Here is a 21,524-nt window from a genome sequence, read left to right as displayed (position 1 = left end):
AAACGTCTTTTAACATGGGAAGGCTGAAAGAAAAAATAAATGCAAATATTTTTCTGCTAGACCTTTTTAAAAAAGCATTTGTAAATGTAACAGTTGCTACAGTTTGGATATATTTTTAGTTTTGCTTAAGAGTGTCAGAAGTGCAAAATGTATGAAGTTATGGCTGTAGAACAACGGGACGTGTTCCTGAACGGAGCTCACATTCATTGCTCTTTTGAAGCAATGCAAGCAAAACTACCGGTTCAGAGTAGTTTTTAATCACAAAGGTTTTTACCACTCAAGATTCTTCGAACGCTAAGCACTGATTTTCAGAATCTCACCTGTCTCCCGTCTGTCTCCTCCTTCATAGGGTCCACCTGGTCTCCCAGGAGAAAAGGTAGGTGTAAGGCCACCCCAATGTTTAATTGATGACTGACATTACGCTACTTTCATATCCAATTAAAATACAAATTTCTCCATTCTATGATGAATTATTTGAAAAGTGCAGAATCTTGGCTCAATCTTTCTACGGCCTGGATCCTCGATCGCTACGTCACCAGATATAACAGTTTCATTGGACTTTTGAAGCTCTTTTTGCAGATTTTATTGAGACCTTCCTCCGTCAATAATACCATTTTGGTAGCGTGAACTGAAGCAATCTAATAATTTCCCATAATTTCCCAAATTGCTAACATAATGAAGATACAGTTGGTTTTTAACAACTTAAATTTTGAGGTTTACAGGAAAAAAACCCAAAACAAAGCAGTGGTGTATAAGATTAGTAGCTAATGCTTAGCAGCTAGCATTCACCTGAAAGTATCTAGAAGATTAGTTGTCTTTTAAAAGGCAGTATTATGTTTTTTGCCAGGCACATGATGCCATTTTATATCAAGTAACTGATATAAGCTGTTATAAAAATGCTACGTATGTCAAATATGACTTTTAAAAAAATGTTACTTCATAATTTATCGTCTCTTCATGTTTCAATATGACATGCACACCACCACACAAAGCAATGTCCATAAAGACATGTATGATCTGGTTTGGTATAAAATGACTTACCTGATGAATGGAGTGGAAACTGTGCACCACTCCATCTCGTCCAACATCACAGTCTGACCTCAAAAATAAGAAATCAGCAAAAACCCACCTAAACACACACTTAAAGTTTCTGGAAAGCCTCCTCAGAAGAGATGAAGCTGTAGATTGCTACACAAAGGTGGCCTGGCATCATTTCACACCACTCAAATTCATGTGTGTATTTATAGACAAGAGACCCAATAGTCTTGAAAATATGATGTACATTCAGCTCTTCTTCTAGAAATGACTGGTTTTCATGGCGTATGGCTGATGATGAATGATTTTTCTTCCTTTTCCTCAGGGAGACCGTGGAGATGTGTTTTTCACCAACAATTTTGGACAAAGAGGAACAGACGGTTTGCCCGGATTGCCAGGATCTCCGGTGAGGAAGCCATTCTTCACTCCTATGTTGAATTTAACCAACAATTTCAGAAACCACTGATTTCAAAACAACTCATTTAAAATGTAAAAAAAACCCAATAAGATTTACCTTCACTTAACCTTTATGTAGAAGTTCAGATCCTTCTCACTCATTTCGTTACATGATTTATATTTATATCAAAATATTAGACAAATATCCATCCGATCTGCAAAGCAAATATTTATTTATTTGTTTTATAAGATTTCCCGCATAAAAGGAGAATCCAGTGATAGAGTCATTGCGTCTTTTATAAATAATGAATTTAGACTTCATGTTTTTGTTTCTTTATATTTTCACAGGGCAGTCCTGGACCCATAGGTTTTCCAGGCCCGACTGGCCCTCCAGGACTCCAAGGCTACCAGGTAAAGGAGAGCTTCTGAAACACACACACAAACACACACACACACACACACGCCCACCCCCACACACAAATCATTAAAAGCACTGGACTAACATTCCTGAACTAAACTTGAACATTTTTCCTATGGTCTTCCAGGGTCTTCCAGGTCCTCCAGGTCCTCCTGGACCTAAGGTGAAATCAGTCACTTTTTAGCCTGTTTTTCATTTTTACGAGTAAATAAGCAAAAGACGGTCAAAAATAATGATTCATGCTGTAATGTAACGTGCTGAATCTTGATCAGCTCTCTTTGAATTTCCTGAACAGGGAAACATGGGTTTGAACTTTGAAGGACCCAAAGGAGACAAGGTGGAATACAAGTCCAAAAACACTTTTTGACTCAATGTACTTTGATCACAGTTCCTAATAAAGTTTTTTTTTACAGGGTGATCAAGGGTTGCCGGGTCCTCCCGGCCCTCCTGGACCAGGTCAGGGGGAACAGATCAGACCACCACCAACAGAGATCCAGAGAGGGGACAAGGTACCTTCATCCTTCTCAGTTTGATGTTACGCTTCTTCCATTCCTACAGATACAATCAGATTACATTAGAAGTCCGTAGTGACTGTTTTTTAGCATGTTGGACTAAATATTGGCCACAATTTCAGAGCAACAGAACCAGAAACTGACCCAATATTTGCATGTGGGTCCTTTTGAACTTTTCTCCTATTTTGTTTGACTGCACACCAAAATAATCATTCTAAATGTTAATAGAAGAGGCAGAAATGACATAAACAAATAATTAAATGTCTTTACTTTTAAGAATTTTCTGGATTTTCTTTACTAAATAAATGAAGTCATATGAAAATATAAAAAAGACTGGTTATAATAGTTATATTTGTCCATTACCATGAAGGTTGACCAATTGTAGACCATCATCAAGCTCCGTACCCTGCTACAGACTTCATTTTTAACTTTCACCACACGGTGGCAGTAGAGAGTACATAAGACATTTATATATGAAGTAACATGATTGCTTAAAAATGTAATACTAGTGATTCAACCAGAATACTGTAAAAAAAAAAGTGTTAATAAATACATTGAATGTTCTTGTTAGTTTCATTGAAGTGCTTCTGTAACTGTTAAACTTTTCTATTAAAGTTGTGTTTTTCTTCTTCCTCATTATTATCGCTAAAGGGTGACCCTGGCCCTCCAGGTGCACCAGGTGACCCAGGCAACCCAGGTCCACCTGTAGGTATCAGTTACCATCTCACCACCAGATTCATTCATATGAAGAAACCCTGTAAAGACCAGGCAAGAAAGACTAATTTTGTATGCCTGTCGCTGTGATCCGATAGGGTCCCTATGGTGGCCAGAAGGGAGAGAAAGGAGAACCAGGAGAAGCAGGAAAACGAGTGAGTATCATCAGTCAAGAGCTCATCAAATAGATTGTAACCACCATTGTTAGACGTCTCCCTCTGACCATGAGATGCTCACTGGTGATTGTGTTAGCTACACCTTCGTAGTTCTGGTGTTGGACCCTCTTTTTCCTTCAGAACTGCTTTCATTCTTCATGATGTAGACTCAATGAGGACCCAGAAGCATTCTTCAGAGATTTCCATCCATGTTGACATGATAGCACGTTAGTTTACGTACAATGTGAATCTCCCTTACCACAATATCCCAATTCTATTGGACTGAGATCTGGTGACCGTGGAGGCTACTGGAGCGCACTGAAGTCCAAAGTTTTCTCCTCTGTTTTTAGTAAGCAAATCTATAGTCATTTTCCCGTTTTCACAGGGAAAACCCGGCAAAGACGGAGACCCAGGAGCTGCAGGATACCCAGTGAGTTACAACCAGCATACCAGCAAAATGTACGAGTTTGCATCTCTTTTAAAACCGTGACAGTTACATCTGTGACTTTCCATCACCATCAGGGACTCAAAGGAGAGTCTGGAAATCCAGGTCTCCCAGGCCGAGATGGAGAGAGAGTGGGTTTCTTCCGAAAATGTTGCTCATTGTCTGTCTTCCCATATTGTCAACAGCTCAACAGGTAATGTTTGAAACTGCTAAAGTCACTCTCCCACCTATTAACAGGGACAAAAAGGCGACCGAGGATTTCCGGGACCTCCAGGACCGGTATGTATCTGACATTCATTTGACACCAAAATCATTTGCCGAGTTCAGAACCGTTTTGTTTCCCGTATGAATTTTCTCCTCTTTAATTTTTTTTTTTTTTTTTTTGCTTATTGTATTGTTAGAGTAGATCTAGAAAATCAGTCCCTGAATGTCTGAACTTTGGGTGTATAGGGTAAAAAATGGTAAACAAGAGACATATTTAGCTACATGCTACATGCTACGTTCACATCTTCTCATCACGGGCATAGTATAAATGTTCTACTAATTTTGGCCTTTTGTTGATTTTTTTGAACCGTTCTTTTCCCAAGTTGTCTTGTTATATATTAGCTAGCTTCTGGCATGTTTCTGGTGGGATATTTGATAACTCTTAGCTAAGACTGGAAAAGTTTAACCTGGTTGATTCTTTGGGATAGACCTGACTTTTGATCGTAGACCATGAGTCTTTTCAACAAGATTTGAGGTCCGATGAGTTGGGGATCACTATTGATCAAACGCCCAACCTTAAGGACTGCGCTGAGATACATTTCTGAGCTACCGCACTTGTCAAGTATAAACATTTCTCTTTCTCTTTTTTTCCCACCAGGTAATTCGGCCTGGGAATGCAGCTGTTGTTGGTCAGAAAGGTGAACCCGGTGTTCCTGGAACTCCTGGAGCTAAAGGAGATAGAGGACCACAAGGTAATCCTAAGACAGATACAGGCACAAAACCCACTCGGTAAATATTTTTGCTTGTAGTTGAACACTTAGCAGTTTTGCCAACCCCATTAAACTTAGCTTGCTAAGATCTTAACACTGGCAATAAAGCAATTCGGTCAGAAGATGATATTGGATCATCATAATTTTGGTAGAGCTTGTGATGATTCTAAGTAGTTTAGACAAGAATGCTTCAGAATATAAATGGAGTTTCTCTTGGAAGTCGATGAGCAGACTGAGAAAGTTATTTCAACAAATTTTGAACATTATCGCTAAAGTTCAGGCAATGTTCTTTTCGGAAAATAAAAACAATAAAAATCGGCGACTTAAGGTACTTTCCTCATTTTTAATGATTATGTTGATCTTTCTCCTGCAGGTTTCTCAGGGCCTCCAGGATCACCAGGAGTTCCAGGCATAGGCGGCAGCGGTCCTCCAGGTTCTCCAGGTTTCCCTGGAGACAGAGGTCAGAAGGGAGAGCCCGGCACTCCTTCGGTTGCCTTGCCCGGTCCCCCAGGACGTCCGGGAAGTCCCGGAATTCCTGGTCCTCAAGGGCCGCCTGGACCTCCCGGCTATAGCTCACCGATCGATAACTGCCTTCCTGGAGATCCTGGGCTTCCTGGAGTCCAAGGTGCAAAAGGTTTCCCTGGAGAGCAAGGCCAGAAAGGTAAGAAAATAAAAGGAAGCTGCTCAGTAATATATATCTGACTTATTTGGCTTAGGTTTACGAAACAGAAATCTGTTCCCTAATATCGCAAAAAGTTAGCGCACCCTACACACAAAAGATATTCTTGCCTCCTTACTCTGAAATAACTTTAGCCTCTTTTGGAGACTTCTTTTAGCGTCCTGCAGTCTGCTTTCAAGATAAACTTGGTTAGACGGCTAGATGTGGACATGTTGGCAGATGTTTTAAATGTCATCCACTTGTAGACTTTTTTTTAATCAGTGAGTGAAATGGCTGATTTTCAATCAACCTCTTTAATTTCCTCCTATTTTTACTGTTTACTAATGCTACTTGAATTTATTAGTATTGCAACAATCGATGTTGCGTGGATGTTGTGTATCTTCTTGCCATTTTATAACAACATCAAGTAACGTTGTTACCTTCAGCTATTATATATATAGTATATACAGTATATATATATATGTAGACAGGAACTTCAAAAAAATTTCACATCGCGTCATAGCTGAATTTGGACTCTGTCTCTTTAAGAAGCTCCTACCCTTTCCGACACTCCCCTTTCAGCAACAGTGCTTCTCTGTGATGCCGTTTACAACTATTCTCAGGACCGTTGGACTGAGAGGTAGTTTGTAGAATAAGCTCAGCAGGTGTTTGCTAAATGTTGCTGCCACTAGTCTGGGGGAGCAGTTTGGGGAGGTGCAGGGAAGAAGCGCTTTGTGGGGTGAGAGCTCAACTAGGGACTGAAGCTCCAAGAAGGAGTTTTGCATAAATAGGCCGCGCATTGCATTAGCAAGCATTTTGCACAGCTCAGTGGTTGCCATGGGAGATTCAAGCATGCATGAAAGAATCAAAACAACACTACAGGTATGTTTCTGATGAGGGAAAAAAATCATAACGTAAAGCTCAAAAAAGTTGATTTTGCATATTAACCCTCTATTAAGAATCCATACTCAAGGATTTAAAACATGGGGGTATTCAGATTTTTTCAGGACCATAAAAATACCCCATCAAAGTAAAAAAAATAAAAAAATAAAAAATTACCAAAGTAAAATCAAATGTGTAATAAAAAAATGTTAGAGAATTGTCAAGTGGTTCATAAGAAATGTACAGCTGTGCACAGAAAACACTGACGACGATCACGATGTTTCAGGTCAGAAGGGAGAAACCTGTGTGAACTGTATTGACGGAGGCAATCCTGTACCTGGGCCCCCAGGGCCTCCAGGACCGCCAGGCTTCCCAGGTAACGTCTGTGGATTTTTTTTTTCTTATTTATGTGTTTATTTCTGACATCAGCGGCAATTTGGTTACTTAACATGTTCAGATCTGCCCTGTTAAAACATACGTATATATGCGGCATTATATTTTGCTTACCTACTTTACCTCATAACGAGCTGTAAGTAAACATTTGGAGCAGATGTTTGATTAATCATGAAGCAAAGAAGCAAAAGTCAACATATTATGCCAATTTATGGCATCTTAAAAAAGTAAAAATGTGATTATTGTCAAATCAAAAGGCGTTTGCTGGTGTGTGAGCTGTGTGCAGTAGGAAATGTGACGATTATGGCTAGTTAGCTGTAGGGAAAAGCTAAGCCATAGTTGGGTGTACTGTTTGTTGTGTACTCTGAACCAGACATTAAAGTGTTTTTAAATATACTGTGCTTCCATTTATTTTCCTAATTTTTATCAGGCATTCCTGGCCCGCAAGGTTTCAAGGGAGACCTAGGTTTTTCAGGAACACCAGGCCTTGGTGGACCCCCTGTGAGTAGTTGTTGACAAGCATGACTTTTATATAATATAGCTATTTTGGGGTTTAGGTGTCAAAGGGTTAAAGGAAAAAATTATCTTATGTGCACCACCAAAACAAAGATTACTGCCAAACTTGGAGGATCAAGAAATCACTAAACCCTCCCGTGGTCATAGCTCGACACTCAGGAGGAGTGCGGCAGATGTCACGGTTGGACAGCATGAAGACAGGAGGGTGTCACATCAGACCGTCAGTTCCCGAAACCACACACACACAAACACACACAAAAAAAGTTGTGAAACCACACACAAGGTCAGTGCGACACTACCAGACCAAAAGATAAAAAGCTAGAGTTGTCCGAATTACTTTGCCTCTTAAGACCGTGGTACGGTTAAATAGAACATATTTGGCCTCATGAAGTATGCTAAAAGCTCGAAAACAAACCCACCATGTCTAAACCAAGCCCATTCAAGAACAGAATATAAATAAATTAACTGAAGTCATCTATCAAGAGTTTGGGACTCAATCAAACCACAGGGAAAGCAATTATCTACTAATGGAGAAAACATGGAACATTGGTTAACTTTGTCAGGAATGTCCAGTCTACCAAAAATTACTTCAAGAGCAATGATTCATTCAGTTGGCCGCAAAAGGACCAAGAGCAACATCTTATTGGCCCCCGTGAAGGTCAGTGCTAACAATTCAACAATAAGACAGAACCTGGGCAAAAATGGCTTCCATGGGAGAGTTTCAAAGTCAAAACCCCTCTGCTGACCAAAAGGACACAAAGGCCTGCTTCATGTTCGCAGATACAATTCTGCTTGATTCTCAAGAATTTTGGAGAAACTGGAACAAAAGTGGGGCTCATTGGAAGATGGCAATACACTGTTACATCTCAAACATGGTGGTCGCAGTGTGATACCCAGGAGCAACTTCGTTTCCTTGGGAACCTGGTTGACTTGTTGGAATTTATGAAACCATTAATTCTGCTCTTTACCAGAAAATCTTCAAGGACAATGTCCATCCATCGATTTGACATGCAGCAGAACAAAGATGTGGCAAGTGGCAGACAAGTTTACCAATGAAGGACTCAAAGAATCTGATTGAGATGCTGTGACGGAACCTTAAACAGGCCAGTCATACTTAATCAGAGCCCTCCAATGTGGGTGAAGGACAGCACTTCTGCATAGGAGACTGAGCTAGAATTCAGTCGAAGTGAAAGGCAGTAGTTGCTTTCAAGGGTGGGAGAACCATTTTTAGGTTTAGGGGCAATTGGTACGACCACAATGGTTTGGATAGTTTTTGTCCCCTGTTAAATAAAAACTTTATTTGCTAACTTTATTTCATTGGAGATTTGTGAAGAATACCCTTTTCACGTCTTTGTAGCACATTACAGACAACAAACATTAAGAGAACATTTGTTAATTTTTATTGCTGATGGTAATTATTGTTGCTGTTGACAATTTGCAGTCAACGGTGAAAGCAAGAGCAAAAGAGTTTTGAGCTTCTACATCTGGAAATGTTGAATGATTCCAAGTTTAAAACTGATAATGATAAAGAGACTGAATCATTCAAATCTGAGCAAGGCTAAATCTAAATAACTGTGAGTTGTTTTTCCTTTTAAAATTTAAGAGTCAATCTCTTGCCTATCTTGCCTCCTATTACATGTCATTGTCATCCCTCCATCCCTTGAACTTTTGTTTCCTCTGTAGGGTATTCCTGGTCCTATAGGTGCTCCAGGTTTCCCCGGAGAGAAAGGAGAGCCAGGAGATACCTTCGGAGGTGGTGGTGTGAAAGGAGAGAAGGGTGACAGTGGTTTCCCTGGACCACCCGGTCTGCCTGGCCTGGATGGTCGGCCCGGTCGTGACGGAGCGCCTGGGCCTCCTGGCTCCAGGGGAGCTCCTGTGGGTGACTTTCCAGGATTTTGCGCTGCCTTACATCAATCCAACCCTCCATCGGACATTTCATACATGTTTGTGTCTGTGGTCTGCAGGGGTCTCAGCAGTTAAAAGGAGACCGAGGTCCCCCTGGTGACACAGGTCCGGCCGGCATCCCAGGAGACAGAGGTCCGCCAGGCAGCCCTGGTTATGGAATCCCGGGTGCGCCAGGGGAGAAAGGTGTTCAAGGCAGCTCAGGAGGACCTGGCATTCCCGGAGAACAAGGCAAGAAGCAAATATATCGATTCTCATATGAACTGGTTTTACTTTAGTTTTTTAACTAAATACATCACTGATCACCCCTTCTAAAAAAAAATTGCTACCCCTGCATTGGATTAGAAGGTGTTCTGGTGTGGTTTTAAAGGTCAACAAGTTATTAAACCTTAACAAATGTTGAGCTTAACTTAACATTCGGCAAATACTGTAGGTGGAGCTGTCGTTTAATGACGTAAAAGCAGCTCTTGATAGAAACAAATGTGTGAAACTGCGTACCGACATCAGTTGGACAGTTTACATAAATTATCTTTCATTGGCTGTTCGAACAGATGTGCTTTTAAGATCAGGAAAATGTACTAGGAAATCAAAGTTTACCTCAATTTGTAGGTCGAAAAGGCGAACCGGGTCTGACGGTCGGAGAGAAGGGTCAGCCAGGACCCAAAGGGATGGATGGCAGCCCAGGGTTGCCCGGTCCACAAGGTAGCATGCCACACCTGTGAAGTAAAGCATTTACCTTCACCATAACAACAGTAATAATGCACAAATTGCTACTTCTTATCAGGTCAGCCAGGTACGGATGGACAGCCTGGTTTAACAGGTTTGCCTGGACCAAAGGGTGAACCGGGACAAGCGGGCATCGGCCTTCCAGGCCCTCCTGGAATTAAGGGTAAATGGATATGTACCCATCCGTCTTATGCTTCTTTTGCCTCATAAAAGTGCTCATGTGAATCTTTACATCTGCTTTTGGTTCCTAATTACCGATGTTACCAACTTTCACGTCTGTTCGCTAGGATACCCGGGTATTCCGGGCCAGCCGGGAGCACCTGGAAAAGTAGGGAGACTGGGAATAGATGGACTCCCCGGGCCACCAGGGTTTCCTGGACCAAAGGTAGGCTAATTATCTCTCAAATGATTGACAGGCATTGAAACAATCTTTAATTTTGGGCAATATTATTTTTCCTGTCTTGGATAAATCTGTCCACTGAATATTTAATATCTTCCCCTCCTGACTGAGTGAAATGAACCATTTATTTGTTCCCTGTCTGTGCATTTAAAAGGGTGAGGCAGGCTTTGGACTTCCTGGTCCACCAGGTACACCTGGAGGAAAAGGAGCTAATGGATTCCCTGGACAAAAGGGAGATCCTGGTTTCCCCGGCACCCCAGGTGGACCAGGGCGACCTGGGTTTGATGGCGGACCAGGACTTAAAGGTATTACGAATATTGTATGAATACATTAGTTTGTCTGTTTTATTGTTAATACAGCAACTTAACATGATGGTTAAAAATCACAACAGCTTTTTTTGACAGCTATCCCTTTACTTGTCCTTGTTTAGGGGAGCCCGGCTCACCAGGCCAACCTGGACCTCGTGGGCCCCCTGGAAGCTCAATAGGTGGTGTACCAGGTGCTCCAGGCCTTCCTGGTCCCCCAGGGCCAATGGGACCACCAGGTACATCACAAAAGATTGGGTCGAGGTTGATTTCTTACTGTCAAAGGAGTTGGAACAGAGAGTTATGGGTTTTTTTTCCATTTTGTATAACATTTCTGAATGTTTTATGAGATTAAATACTTGTTAGCTTTTTTGTTAGCATGACTGACTCTTTTGAAGTCAATGTTTGTTGTTTGGATTTGGATGGAGTGTCTCGCCTTTAATGAAGTCAACAGTTTCCACATGAGCACCTTACGAAACGCTGCAGCTTGGGTTTGTTAGGTTGATTTACAAGCACAAGTCGCTACTCTGTGTGTTTGTGATTAAAGCAGGTTATACTTATGTAGAGAGTTAGATGCCATGTCTGTAAATGGCTGCTCTACTATTTTGTGGGACCTTTAGTGTTTGTCTATGAAAATGTCTCTGTGTCTTTACGTTGTACCTCATTTTACCACATTTTTGATCCACCAAATGTTGGAGAAACTTTCATGAGCGTCTCTTCCTGTTTCTTTGGTCCAAACAGTCTCATGTGAATGCAGTTGGCACAACGCCATCTCACAGAGATGCGCTTTTGATGCCCGACCACTCTTAACATCACTTAGTGCGATTTCCGCAAGAGCACACTAAGCAAAAACTAACACCAGCGTGTCAGTGTACCTGCTTTTGCACCAGCACGACCTTTTGCCGCTCTCCTTTTTCAATGTACAGACCAACTTTAACACTTAAGAACAGGAAGTTCTTAAGTGTTAGATCACTTTCAATATGCAGTTGCTGCCAGACAATCTGTGCTAATGCAGTTATTGTGTATATAGTTCAGGTCTAAAGTTTATATACACTCTTCACTGGCATGAATGTCATATTGTTTCCGGAATTTGAACGGTTGACTGTTAATTCGTTTTGGTGTTGATTGATAATGTCATCACTTTCCTAAAATAATGACCTAAGTAAATTTTTGCCAAAAGGTACCTCACTTTTGGCAAAAAAAAAAAATTATATGTATATATATAATACACAGCGTTACCCCCAGTGTATCATAAGCCTGGCGGGCCACCAGGCTTTACTTGTGACCCAACCTGGCTAAGCATTGCTTATTTATTTAAGTCTTTTTAAAATTCTAATGGAATTTGAAATGTGACATATTTGCTGCTTTGACGGTTTCGAACACAGACGCTTGCATCTTTCCTTTCATTTAATTTATGTTTGTCTCATAATGTGAATGAAAATCAGCTTCAGGCGGCGGCTGATTCTGCCAGGTTTCCTGGGAATGTTTTCATAAATTCATGAAGTAATTCAGACAAGGTTAAACTTTTATTTAGCATTCACTTATTAAACTTCAACACTAATTATAGCATATCATCTCTACGGACCATAAAGTTTGTTCAAAAGAAAAAAAAATATTGAACCTTAAAAAAAAACCTGATTTGAAACTGAAAGTGATTTTGAGGTTGAAAAACAGTTTGAGCTGTAAAAACAAATATTCATACACGAAAAGTTTGAAACTGAAAAAAATTTTAACTAAAAAGAAACAAAAATTAAGCTGAAAATACACATGCCAAAACTTTTAAACAAACAAAAAAAAAATCTAAAACTGAAAACAAAACCCTTGAATCTGAAAAGTAGTTTTGAACTTTTTTTTTTTTTCAGTTTAATCTTTTTCCCCATTTGACCTAACTTTATGGCCCCAATTTAGCTCTGTACAACTCAGTAGATAATTTGGATCGTGATTAGGGCTTCGAAAAATGTGACATTTGCAATATTTACAAAATAAAAAACTTTACTGCCTTCTCCATTGTTTTACTTCAGTATCTCAAGGCTAAAAATGGTTTCTCCAGGAGAGAATTGCCAAAGACTTGGCGTCAATTCAAATCAGAAGCGGTGGAGGTTCAGATGTCTCTATACTGATTTATATGATCATCCTTACAGGATACCCAGGAGGAAGTGGAGAGAAAGGAGACCCAGGTCCACCAGGCTCAGACATCCCTGGGTCCCCAGGTGACAGAGGGAATCCTGGTTTTCCTGGCCCCCCTGGACCAATAGGAATCCCAGGACCCCCTGGAGGACCTGGAAGGGACGGCACACCTGGATTTCCAGGTAAAATAATGTAATCTGTAGCCTTGAATTAAGGCACAGTATTCTTTACTATCTGGTATACAGCACGTTGTGAGGCATAGTTTCGTTGAACAGTCCAAGTATCTGTTGATCTTTTGATCTGATCAGTCGGTCAAATGCTGAATAATTTCTTTGCACCGACGCAAAAATCCATCTAGCATTTTCATCGCTGAATGGGTAGCTAAGCTGCTAGTTTTATTAACATCATAGACTTTTCAGTTTATGTTTTCTCCTAACACACGTCATCTGCTCTCTCTTGGGACGCTGCAGGTCCGAAAGGTGACATGGGTCCAATGGGACCTCCAGGACCATCAGGGGGACCTGGCTCTCCGGGAGGACCTGGTGCACCAGGCCTAAAAGGTATTTACACGCAAGCCGTCGTTGAGTTTAAACAAACTAGCTTTGTTGGCCACCAAAGTTACCATCTGCTTTTGAGCTTCCTATCAGTTTTTAAATTAAAGGGATATTTTACGCATTTTAATAAATCCGAACTACATTTCGCCAGTCCCAGTTTAAGATTTAAAACATTTATTAATAAATAAGTAAAGGTCAAAGTACTTTGAACCACACAATCTCTTATATTCCTATGTTTCTGTGCCACAGGTGAGCCAGGATTTCCAGGCAGTAACGGCATCCCAGGTGGACCTGGTTCTAAAGGAGAAAAGGGAGACCAAGGCTCCCCGGGATTCCCAGGACCCAGCTCACCAGTAGATATAACAGGGGCTAAAGGAGATCCTGGAACTCCAGGTACGATAGAAAACATTCAACCATCACCTCAGTTACGGTGCTATCTTTAAATTTCCAGTAAACTCTCAGCATAAAGATACATTAATAAGGAATTCCCCCTGTGTTTAGGATTACCAGGCCTTCCTGGACCCAAAGGCATCGCAGGTATAGCTGGTAACCCTGGATTGCCTGGACAAGATGGACGCCCTGGCATTCCTGGACCGCCAGGTAAAGGGTTATGTCACGAATGGATGGACGGAGGATGGACAAATATTCCAACGCTAAAAAGACGTCGGTCCTTTGGCAACAATGTGTTTTGGCCGTAATTTAATGTCTTTATTTTGTGCAGGGCTTAAGGGAGAACCTGGTTTTCCAGGGAGTCCTGGTGGTCCTGGATCTCCAGGTCAAAAAGGCGCAATGGGAGATATGGGAATTCCAGGTGGGTGAGCAGTTTCCCTCCCTCTGCTAGTACCGTCTGGATATTTTTTAAATTGGTGTTAAACACATCGATATTAATGTGAAAATGACAAACACCCTTTTTCATTTTTACATTAGGATATGTTTAAAAAGGATCCAGTTTTGCAAGGTTCTGAAATTGTTTCAATATAATACATATTTCACACTGTCAGTGTTTAATGAGTATGGAGGCCGCTTAGGTACATGAAGGAATTTCTTTCTTTTGCATTTCTGCCCGATAAGTTTGCGTTCCCTGTCTGTCTGTGTGAACTGTCTTTTCATTATGACTATGAATTTCAAAAACACTGTTAACGCCATTTAACAACAACATTTTTGGCACACTGACTATGTTAAAACTTTGTAGTGTTATGTTAACAATAAAACTAAGCGATAGCAATTTAGTATGAAAAGTTTTCTGTACTTGAACATTCGACCCAACGATGTCGATCTATCCTCTTTGACACAACAGGACCTCTGGGGTTAAAAGGCACACCAGGTCTTCAAGGTCGGCCAGGAACCCCAGGTCAGCCAGGAGTACCTGGCCTCCAAGGACCAAAAGGTGACCCAGGTTCTGCTGGCGTTGGACCACCCGGACCACAGGGACAAAAGGTGACAGAATGAAGTGTTTTCAGTCCTTGTTTCACGACATATTCAGGGTTCAGTTCGGCATGACAGATCTTGTCAATTCTCTCAAAAGGGAGATCCAGGTCAGCCCGGATTCCCAGGAGGTCCTGGAGCTAAAGGAGGTCCGGGAACACCTGGCCTTCCTGGTTTACCAGGGCTACCGGGGGCTAAAGGAGATGTAGGCCTTGCAGGATTCCAAGGTGAGTAATTTTATTTTGGTACTCTCAGTAAATCTCTCATGTAGTCAAACAGACTGACTTGTCGTCTCTTGGTAGGTCCTCCTGGTATCCCCGGTCCAAAGGGTCTTGATGGTGGGCCTGGTGCCCCTGGTCTCTCAGGAGCTCCAGGCAGACCAGGAGAGTCTGGTCGACCAGGGCCACCAGGACAGGTTGGGGAGAAGGGTCAGCCGGGAAGAGATGGGATCCCAGGACCAGCCGGTATCAAAGGAGAACCAGGTAGGTGGCAGTTCGTTTGGATGCCCATTGAACATCTTTTGGAAATGTTCTGCCTGGCTCAGTTCATTGTTTGTGTCTACTCCAGGAATTTCTGGCTTTGGCGTTCCAGGTCCTCCTGGGATTCCAGGGTCGCCAGGTAACTTATTTCCTATTATACTGTATTTTAGCCTTAAATGTTGTGCCACTGTTCTCTGCAACCACTGGTACTTCCTGTGAAGGTGACAAAGGAGACCCAGGCCTTCCTGGTCCTACTGGAGGCCCAGGATTTTCCGGCCCAAAAGGGGACAGCGGCTTTCCAGGTCCCCCAGGTCGTCCAGGTGTCAGTGGCCCTCCAGGTCCTCCGGGACTGCCATTCCAGGGCCCTAAAGGAAATCAAGGACCCCCTGGACCACCTGGAAGAGCAGGTAAAGGGCCTGGGTGGCATTTATCACCACATGGTCGGTTGGATGTTCCTGCCTGGTTTTCTGATGTCAGATAGAAGAAGTCAGTGAAGCTACAACATCTAAGCTAAAAGCTAAGCTAAAGCTAAGACATTCTAAAGGTATGCTTGGTTACCTTTTCTGTGGTAAAATGATTTCATACATATAAATCTTGAGCAAAGACAGGATCCAGTTGTCTGTATCCCGCTCTCAGAGAACCAGGCAGAAGCTCCACATTGAATCTAAAGTCTGTCGTCACCGTGTTGGTTGATTTGCATGCGTCGTTATTTCACCAATCAGCACCGCCAGCCAGAGAGCCGTGCCCCTGCTCTGCTCCATGTTGAGCACCAGGTTTTCAACTTGACACCAGAGCATGTTGGGATTCTTCCCTCCTCTCACACCCCGCCACAGTCTTCACCAGGATTTCTCTTCGTGCCGGAACGTTACGTTCACATTGTTGTGCCCGAGTCGCCATCTCATGTTTCCTCTTTACCCAGTCCATCCACCCACATGTTTCCTCACCCATTTTCCCCGCTCTCTTTGATCCCATCTTGAGGCCTGGTGTAAACTCCTCATCTCTCCACGGTCCTGAGCTACGAGTGGCTTTGTGTGTGTTTGTCTTTTCACAGCCTGAGTGTGTGTGGTTCCTGTAGATCATTTGTCAATTGGATTTAATCACCCAAGCCACAGACAAACTCAAAACACTCTCATAACGCTGTTTGATTTTGGTCCTCAAAATCAAACAGGCATTGTTTTTTTTTTTTGGAGTTATTGTGTCACATTTAGCATATCACAATTATAAATGAGAACGCAGCAATTGTTCAGCGGATGACAACTACTGTCACTGACAGCAGATCTGACAGATCAAACATCATGTAGCTAGAGAATGCTGTAATACCTGTGACTGGTTGTCAGTCGAGCTGTGGCTCACCGCTAAGATGCTAACAACCGAGATGTGCTCCAAACACCACTGAGGAAATATTAGGAATATTTTGAAGCTGCGTTCTGTGAAGTAATTGTGACATTTACAGCATGTAGCATTAACAAATGCTGAAATGTTGTTTCAGTGGAGATCATAGGAAAGTAAATAAATCCTAACAGTCATGAAAGGCTAACAGCTAGCCTAGCATGCACTATAGTAGCAAATTGTAGTTATTTAAAACAACTCAAAATGGAAATGTTTATATAGATGCTAATACAATGCCATATTAGCATATTTAGCCTTTCTCTTAGTCTACTAATGCCAATGTTGCTATGCAAAACAACACTGAATCAATAAGCTAATCAGTTAAGCTAATCAGGATGATATCCAAACAAGTACAAGACCTGGGGAACAAAAGGCAGAGGAACATGCCATCTTTGATCCAAAGAAAACTCACTATCAGCAAACTTGAAGGTCACGTTTGGTAGCTGCATCGTAACTTTGATTAATAATTGTTGGCGACTAAGACAACAGCAGCAAACTCAGCATAAGTTTAGATAGTTAATATCCATTACCAGTGTTGTGTTAGACAGATATAAATATTTTCAGGAATCATTTATTGAAATTTCAAAGTTCACCAAAACCAAGGTCACCAGCTGTCAGGTTTTTGCCAAATTGTTTCACTTTTCAAATAACTTTTGCTGCATAATGACGGATAGTTTACTGAAAACGGTCCACCGAACCAAACGTCAAAAGCATCAACATGTCAACGTTCCGAACAGGATTTAATGGCTACTCAAGATAATTCAGTAGCACATAGTACAAGTTTTTTTTATTCATATTGCACCTAGACAAATGTACATGTTTAATAATTTGATAGTTGCAATAATCATGCTGTAAATGTAAATGTAACAAACATGTTCTTACATTAATGTAAATTATTTGATAAGCTGCCAAGGTCATCCAGAAGGCCTTGATAGGCCTTTTTCTATTCAATGATGCTGAAGATGTTGGCAGTTTCTTTTAAATTCACAATGTGGTCGTCTAGCTTTGCTGCATTGTTATGGTTTTAAGATGGACTATTTTTGAGTTTGTGACTGGCTTCACTGCCCTGACTGGGTTTTGTCCCACCAATCAAGCCACCTGCATGGAGACTTGTTCGTCCCAACACCAGACGTCACACAGTGCTGGACAGAGTGGAAAATCCACTGAATATAAATCGTGTAGAAGTCACTTCACATTTAAAACGCCCACAGAAGTAAGCGGCTTCTTCATGTGAAAATTCAAACTTAAGAATTCGTAATGTCTTATATTCCATTTTGATCTGTCTACAAACTGGCAACGAGGGAGATGAGATTTTGATCTCCTCCTTTGCTCGTACGTCAGCCGTTTAAGTTTGCTACCAACGATGTCATTGACGATGAAATTCATTACCCTACAGACATAAAGATATAAACCTGTGATATCATTTCCACTAAACTCCGTCACTGTGTGAGGTCAGAAGGAAATCAAATGTCAGTATAAAAATGTGATGCTATGAGATCTTACCATGTTTCCTGTGGCTTGGCCCCGCCCACCACGGCGTGGCCTCCCCTCCCCGCCCCCGTGACAACTTTCGCGTCCGGCTTCGAAGGCCCCGCAGGTCAGATGAACGGCATCCGGACTTCTCTTGCACGTCTTCTTGCAGCAACACTTGTGTTTAATATCACTCTGATCCACAGTGATGGAAACAAAATCAACTGAAAACTCTGAATCATGTTTTGTTTTTTTACTTTCTTCCTAATAACTCCTTTCTCTTGTTTTTCATGCACACTGATGATAGGGTAGTCCACGTGTAACAAGTAAGCATGTTTAGAAAAACAGTGAAAGTGATGAAATGTTTCTTATGAGTAGAGTGGGTCACCAAAAGTACGTCAGCCTGGATCACATGGTCTGTCACCAAATCAGGTTCACTGAATCATTTATCACAAGCATTCACCATGTGACTAACTCACCAAGGATTTGCGTCCTTCTTCTTTGTTGTGATTTCTGTATAATTCACAAAACCTCTATCATTAATCATTGGATTAATTATTTACTTTTTATTTATTTAAAATGTTATGCATTTGCTTTAAGTTTTTTTTTTAGAATAGAGTGCTTTCCACAATCTCAACTTTTCACCCACACCTTTAATCCCTGGAGTATTACAAACCCCAGAGAAAATAACCTCTACAGCCATAAAGATATATATATATATATATATATATACTGTATATATATATATATATATATATCGCCATTCTTTTCTTTTTCTTTACTGGAAGCACTCCTAAAAAACATATCAATGTTTCCAAAATTGAATTGTCACTTCTTGAATATCCCTGCTGTTACAGTTTTCTCTGCCTAAACATCTCTTCTTCTTTGTTTTTTTGTTTTGTTTTTTTTGCCCTGCGGCATCCTGGTATCGGTTTACCTGGGAATTCTGGGAATCGTAGGTCCTCCAGGTTAGACCCACCGGATTCTTGGTTTGGATTAAACATTGTCACGTCCACTTACGGCCATAACATTGGGTGAAACATTAATGCAAGCAGCTGCGTGGTTGCCGTGGTGGCAAGACTTTCTTTGAGTTTTCATCATGCATTCCAGTTTGCTTTAGCAGTCTGAGAAACATTCAAGTTCTTTAAATGAGATACGACACTTTGATGGTGCTTTTTCCTTGCTAGGATGAATGGATTATGGTGGTGTCATTGTTTCATAACCTCTTTTTCGTTCTACAGGACCCAATGAACATCTCAAGCTACTACTTAAACATACTAATTCACACATTAATCACATTATCCCGTTTATCATAATCCCATCATCTTTCGACTCTGAAAAGTTTTCTTTCTATGATGTGAAATATTTTGACATATTTTTTTCAAAACATTGTTTTGACCGCAAGAGTATAGGTAGCACAAATACAAATAACGAAAGGTTAAACAAAAAAATGTATTTGCTGAGACATTGCAAACACATGGACGTTTTTTAATGCGAACACGTCATATTGTAATAAAGCTGATTTATGCATTTCCTCATAGACAGATTGATGGTAAAAAAATATTTACAAAGAACTAACAAAAAATATATGTCGACACATAGAGTATGTGAATATTGTTCTTGTTTATCATTTCTAGAGATTAAATGTTATTTTTTGCAATCCAGGTCATCACAGTGTGACGTGAAATAAAAAGTCTATTATGTAGAATTACAGTTTCTAATTGAGACGGTGTTATTTATATTACTCTAATGGATCTGTAGATTTTGTTCCTATCAATAAAAGTCTAAACTAAAGCATAATAATAATCTGTACTGTAAGTAAGTAACAAAGGGACATTCAGGTAAGCCTAAACAACTACTTGGCTGTAACTAAAGGATTTTGTGGGCTTTCTAGACTATTGGAAATTGACCTTGCATATCCATTGCATACAAAGACACAACGTTTTAAGTAAATAACACTACAACTGAGATTTATTCTCAATCAAAGCAAGAGGTTTTTTTTTTTTTACATAAAACTCAATTTACTTCAGCAACAACAATAAAATATCATTATTTAATTCATGCCACGCCACGCAGACACTCAGTTTGCACCAATGAAGATTCACTCTATTTAAAATCCCAGTAGTCTGAAGCAGCTCCACCAGCAGTGGAGTACTGGGAGTACTTTAGTTCAATTAGAAATCGTAGACGACGTAGAGAGCATGTGAACTGTTAACCCAAAATATGAAGAAAAAAAAAGGCTAACTTCACAACGACAGAAACTTACACTACCGTTATGCAGTAGCACCCTATAAAATTGTCAAGAAAAATATGTCATATTTTGCTGTTGCTATCAAATAAAGATCATGGCTGACCTCTTGCCCTCTGCATCTGTAGGTGTGCCTGGGCCAGAGGGTCCCCGCGGTCTCCCAGGAAGTGGCGGCGTTAAGGGAGACAAGGGGAACCCCGGAAATCCGGGTCTGCCCGGCCAGTCTGGTCAAAAAGGAGATCCCGGTTTTCCGGGAGCACCGGTAAGTTCCCGTCGTTGAAACAGCTACGGTATTTTCCCAACTGTTAAAATAGTAAAAAACACAGATACAGTTGTCAAGCTGGATACATTTTTTTCTTCTTTTTTTTTTTTTTACAAGGGCCCCTCTGGTGGTCCTGGTGGCCCTGGTCAAAAGGGAAATATAGGATTTCCAGGCGTTTCCGGGTTCCCAGGTTAGTTTACACCAACTCCTTTTGGCTACTTTCTGATGCTACAAAACTGGACGTCAGGCTTTCTGTGTTGACTTCATATAAAAACAGGAATCCTTGTTTCTTTCGTCTTTATCAGGACCAAAGGGAGACCCAGGACTTCCTGGTCCCAGTGGACTTCCTGGAGATCCTGGGGGCGACGGAGCACCTGGTGGGTGAACGGCGACCTGAGCTACACGCAAGCTGAAGCTAATGGGGTCATCATCTTATGAATTATTTCTACACAGGCCCTCCTGGAGATCCTGCGCCTTCACGACCTGTTGCTTATACGAAAGGAGATCCAGGACTTCCGGGTCCACAAGGAAGCCCGGGTGCTACAGGCCCACCCGGTCCGTCTGGAGCCCCTGGATCCTCAGGTGGGTAGAGCAGCACTTTGGTGACGGGCGATGATGAAGGAGGTGTAATTCAGTCTGATTTTAGTTGCTACATGTTGGATGTGTGAGTTAGTCTTGTGCTGTGTGGGTTTGTGTTGCGTTGTTTGCTCCATTTTATTTTCACATAATGCACCAGACTGGAGGAAGATATAAGAAAGCGTGCTGAAATTAAGCATTTTCTATTAATTAGTTCATAAAAATAGATCCGCAAAAAAAAAAAATTCTTAAAATTTGCCTGAAAGTTTTTTTTTATTATTAAGATTACATTAAAGAATGACCAAATCTGTATTATGATAAACTGTGATTTATATCACAAAAGAGAAAAGTATTTTTTTTGTCAGCACAAAAAGAACAGGGATTTATTATGTATCTTCCATTTTATAGCACAACAAAGTAACGATGTTACCTGCAGTTGTTGTAACTCTCTATGTAGCAAATATGACTTAAAAGAAATTTCAGTTTGTTGCAAATCTGTCAACTCTGCAGAGCAACTCAAGAACTACTTCCTTTCTGACTTCAAAATAAGAGTCTCAATAGTG

General features: G+C 41.0%; 1 protein-coding gene across 1 annotated transcript in view; it reads left to right on the top strand.

Annotated features, from left to right (window-relative positions):
• col4a5 (collagen, type IV, alpha 5 (Alport syndrome)) overlaps window positions 1-21,524 on the top strand; it is a 58,863-nt gene that overhangs the window by 32,443 nt on the left and 4,896 nt on the right. The window contains exons 8-43 of the mRNA XM_032583375.1: window positions 350-376; window positions 1,361-1,441; window positions 1,780-1,842; window positions 1,977-2,012; window positions 2,145-2,186; window positions 2,263-2,358; window positions 3,013-3,066; window positions 3,174-3,230; window positions 3,616-3,660; window positions 3,753-3,806; window positions 3,913-3,954; window positions 4,538-4,631; window positions 5,023-5,310; window positions 6,476-6,565; window positions 7,013-7,083; window positions 8,782-8,973; window positions 9,063-9,231; window positions 9,610-9,702; window positions 9,785-9,889; window positions 10,014-10,111; window positions 10,281-10,431; window positions 10,557-10,670; window positions 12,573-12,740; window positions 13,029-13,118; window positions 13,362-13,505; window positions 13,614-13,712; window positions 13,834-13,923; window positions 14,410-14,549; window positions 14,638-14,764; window positions 14,840-15,019; window positions 15,105-15,155; window positions 15,238-15,423; window positions 20,252-20,385; window positions 20,503-20,575; window positions 20,691-20,762; window positions 20,839-20,967. Coding sequence (XP_032439266.1) covers window positions 350-376; window positions 1,361-1,441; window positions 1,780-1,842; window positions 1,977-2,012; window positions 2,145-2,186; window positions 2,263-2,358; window positions 3,013-3,066; window positions 3,174-3,230; window positions 3,616-3,660; window positions 3,753-3,806; window positions 3,913-3,954; window positions 4,538-4,631; window positions 5,023-5,310; window positions 6,476-6,565; window positions 7,013-7,083; window positions 8,782-8,973; window positions 9,063-9,231; window positions 9,610-9,702; window positions 9,785-9,889; window positions 10,014-10,111; window positions 10,281-10,431; window positions 10,557-10,670; window positions 12,573-12,740; window positions 13,029-13,118; window positions 13,362-13,505; window positions 13,614-13,712; window positions 13,834-13,923; window positions 14,410-14,549; window positions 14,638-14,764; window positions 14,840-15,019; window positions 15,105-15,155; window positions 15,238-15,423; window positions 20,252-20,385; window positions 20,503-20,575; window positions 20,691-20,762; window positions 20,839-20,967 — 3,745 coding nt within the window. The remainder of the gene's footprint in view (window positions 1-349; window positions 377-1,360; window positions 1,442-1,779; window positions 1,843-1,976; window positions 2,013-2,144; window positions 2,187-2,262; window positions 2,359-3,012; window positions 3,067-3,173; window positions 3,231-3,615; window positions 3,661-3,752; window positions 3,807-3,912; window positions 3,955-4,537; window positions 4,632-5,022; window positions 5,311-6,475; window positions 6,566-7,012; window positions 7,084-8,781; window positions 8,974-9,062; window positions 9,232-9,609; window positions 9,703-9,784; window positions 9,890-10,013; window positions 10,112-10,280; window positions 10,432-10,556; window positions 10,671-12,572; window positions 12,741-13,028; window positions 13,119-13,361; window positions 13,506-13,613; window positions 13,713-13,833; window positions 13,924-14,409; window positions 14,550-14,637; window positions 14,765-14,839; window positions 15,020-15,104; window positions 15,156-15,237; window positions 15,424-20,251; window positions 20,386-20,502; window positions 20,576-20,690; window positions 20,763-20,838; window positions 20,968-21,524) is intronic.

The sequence above is a fragment of the Xiphophorus hellerii genome, chromosome 14 (assembly GCF_003331165.1).
Source record: "Xiphophorus hellerii strain 12219 chromosome 14, Xiphophorus_hellerii-4.1, whole genome shotgun sequence".
Lineage (NCBI taxonomy): Eukaryota > Metazoa > Chordata > Actinopteri > Cyprinodontiformes > Poeciliidae > Xiphophorus > Xiphophorus hellerii.
Note: the sequence above shows the minus strand (reverse complement) of the source record. Positions and strands in the feature narration are given on the sequence as shown.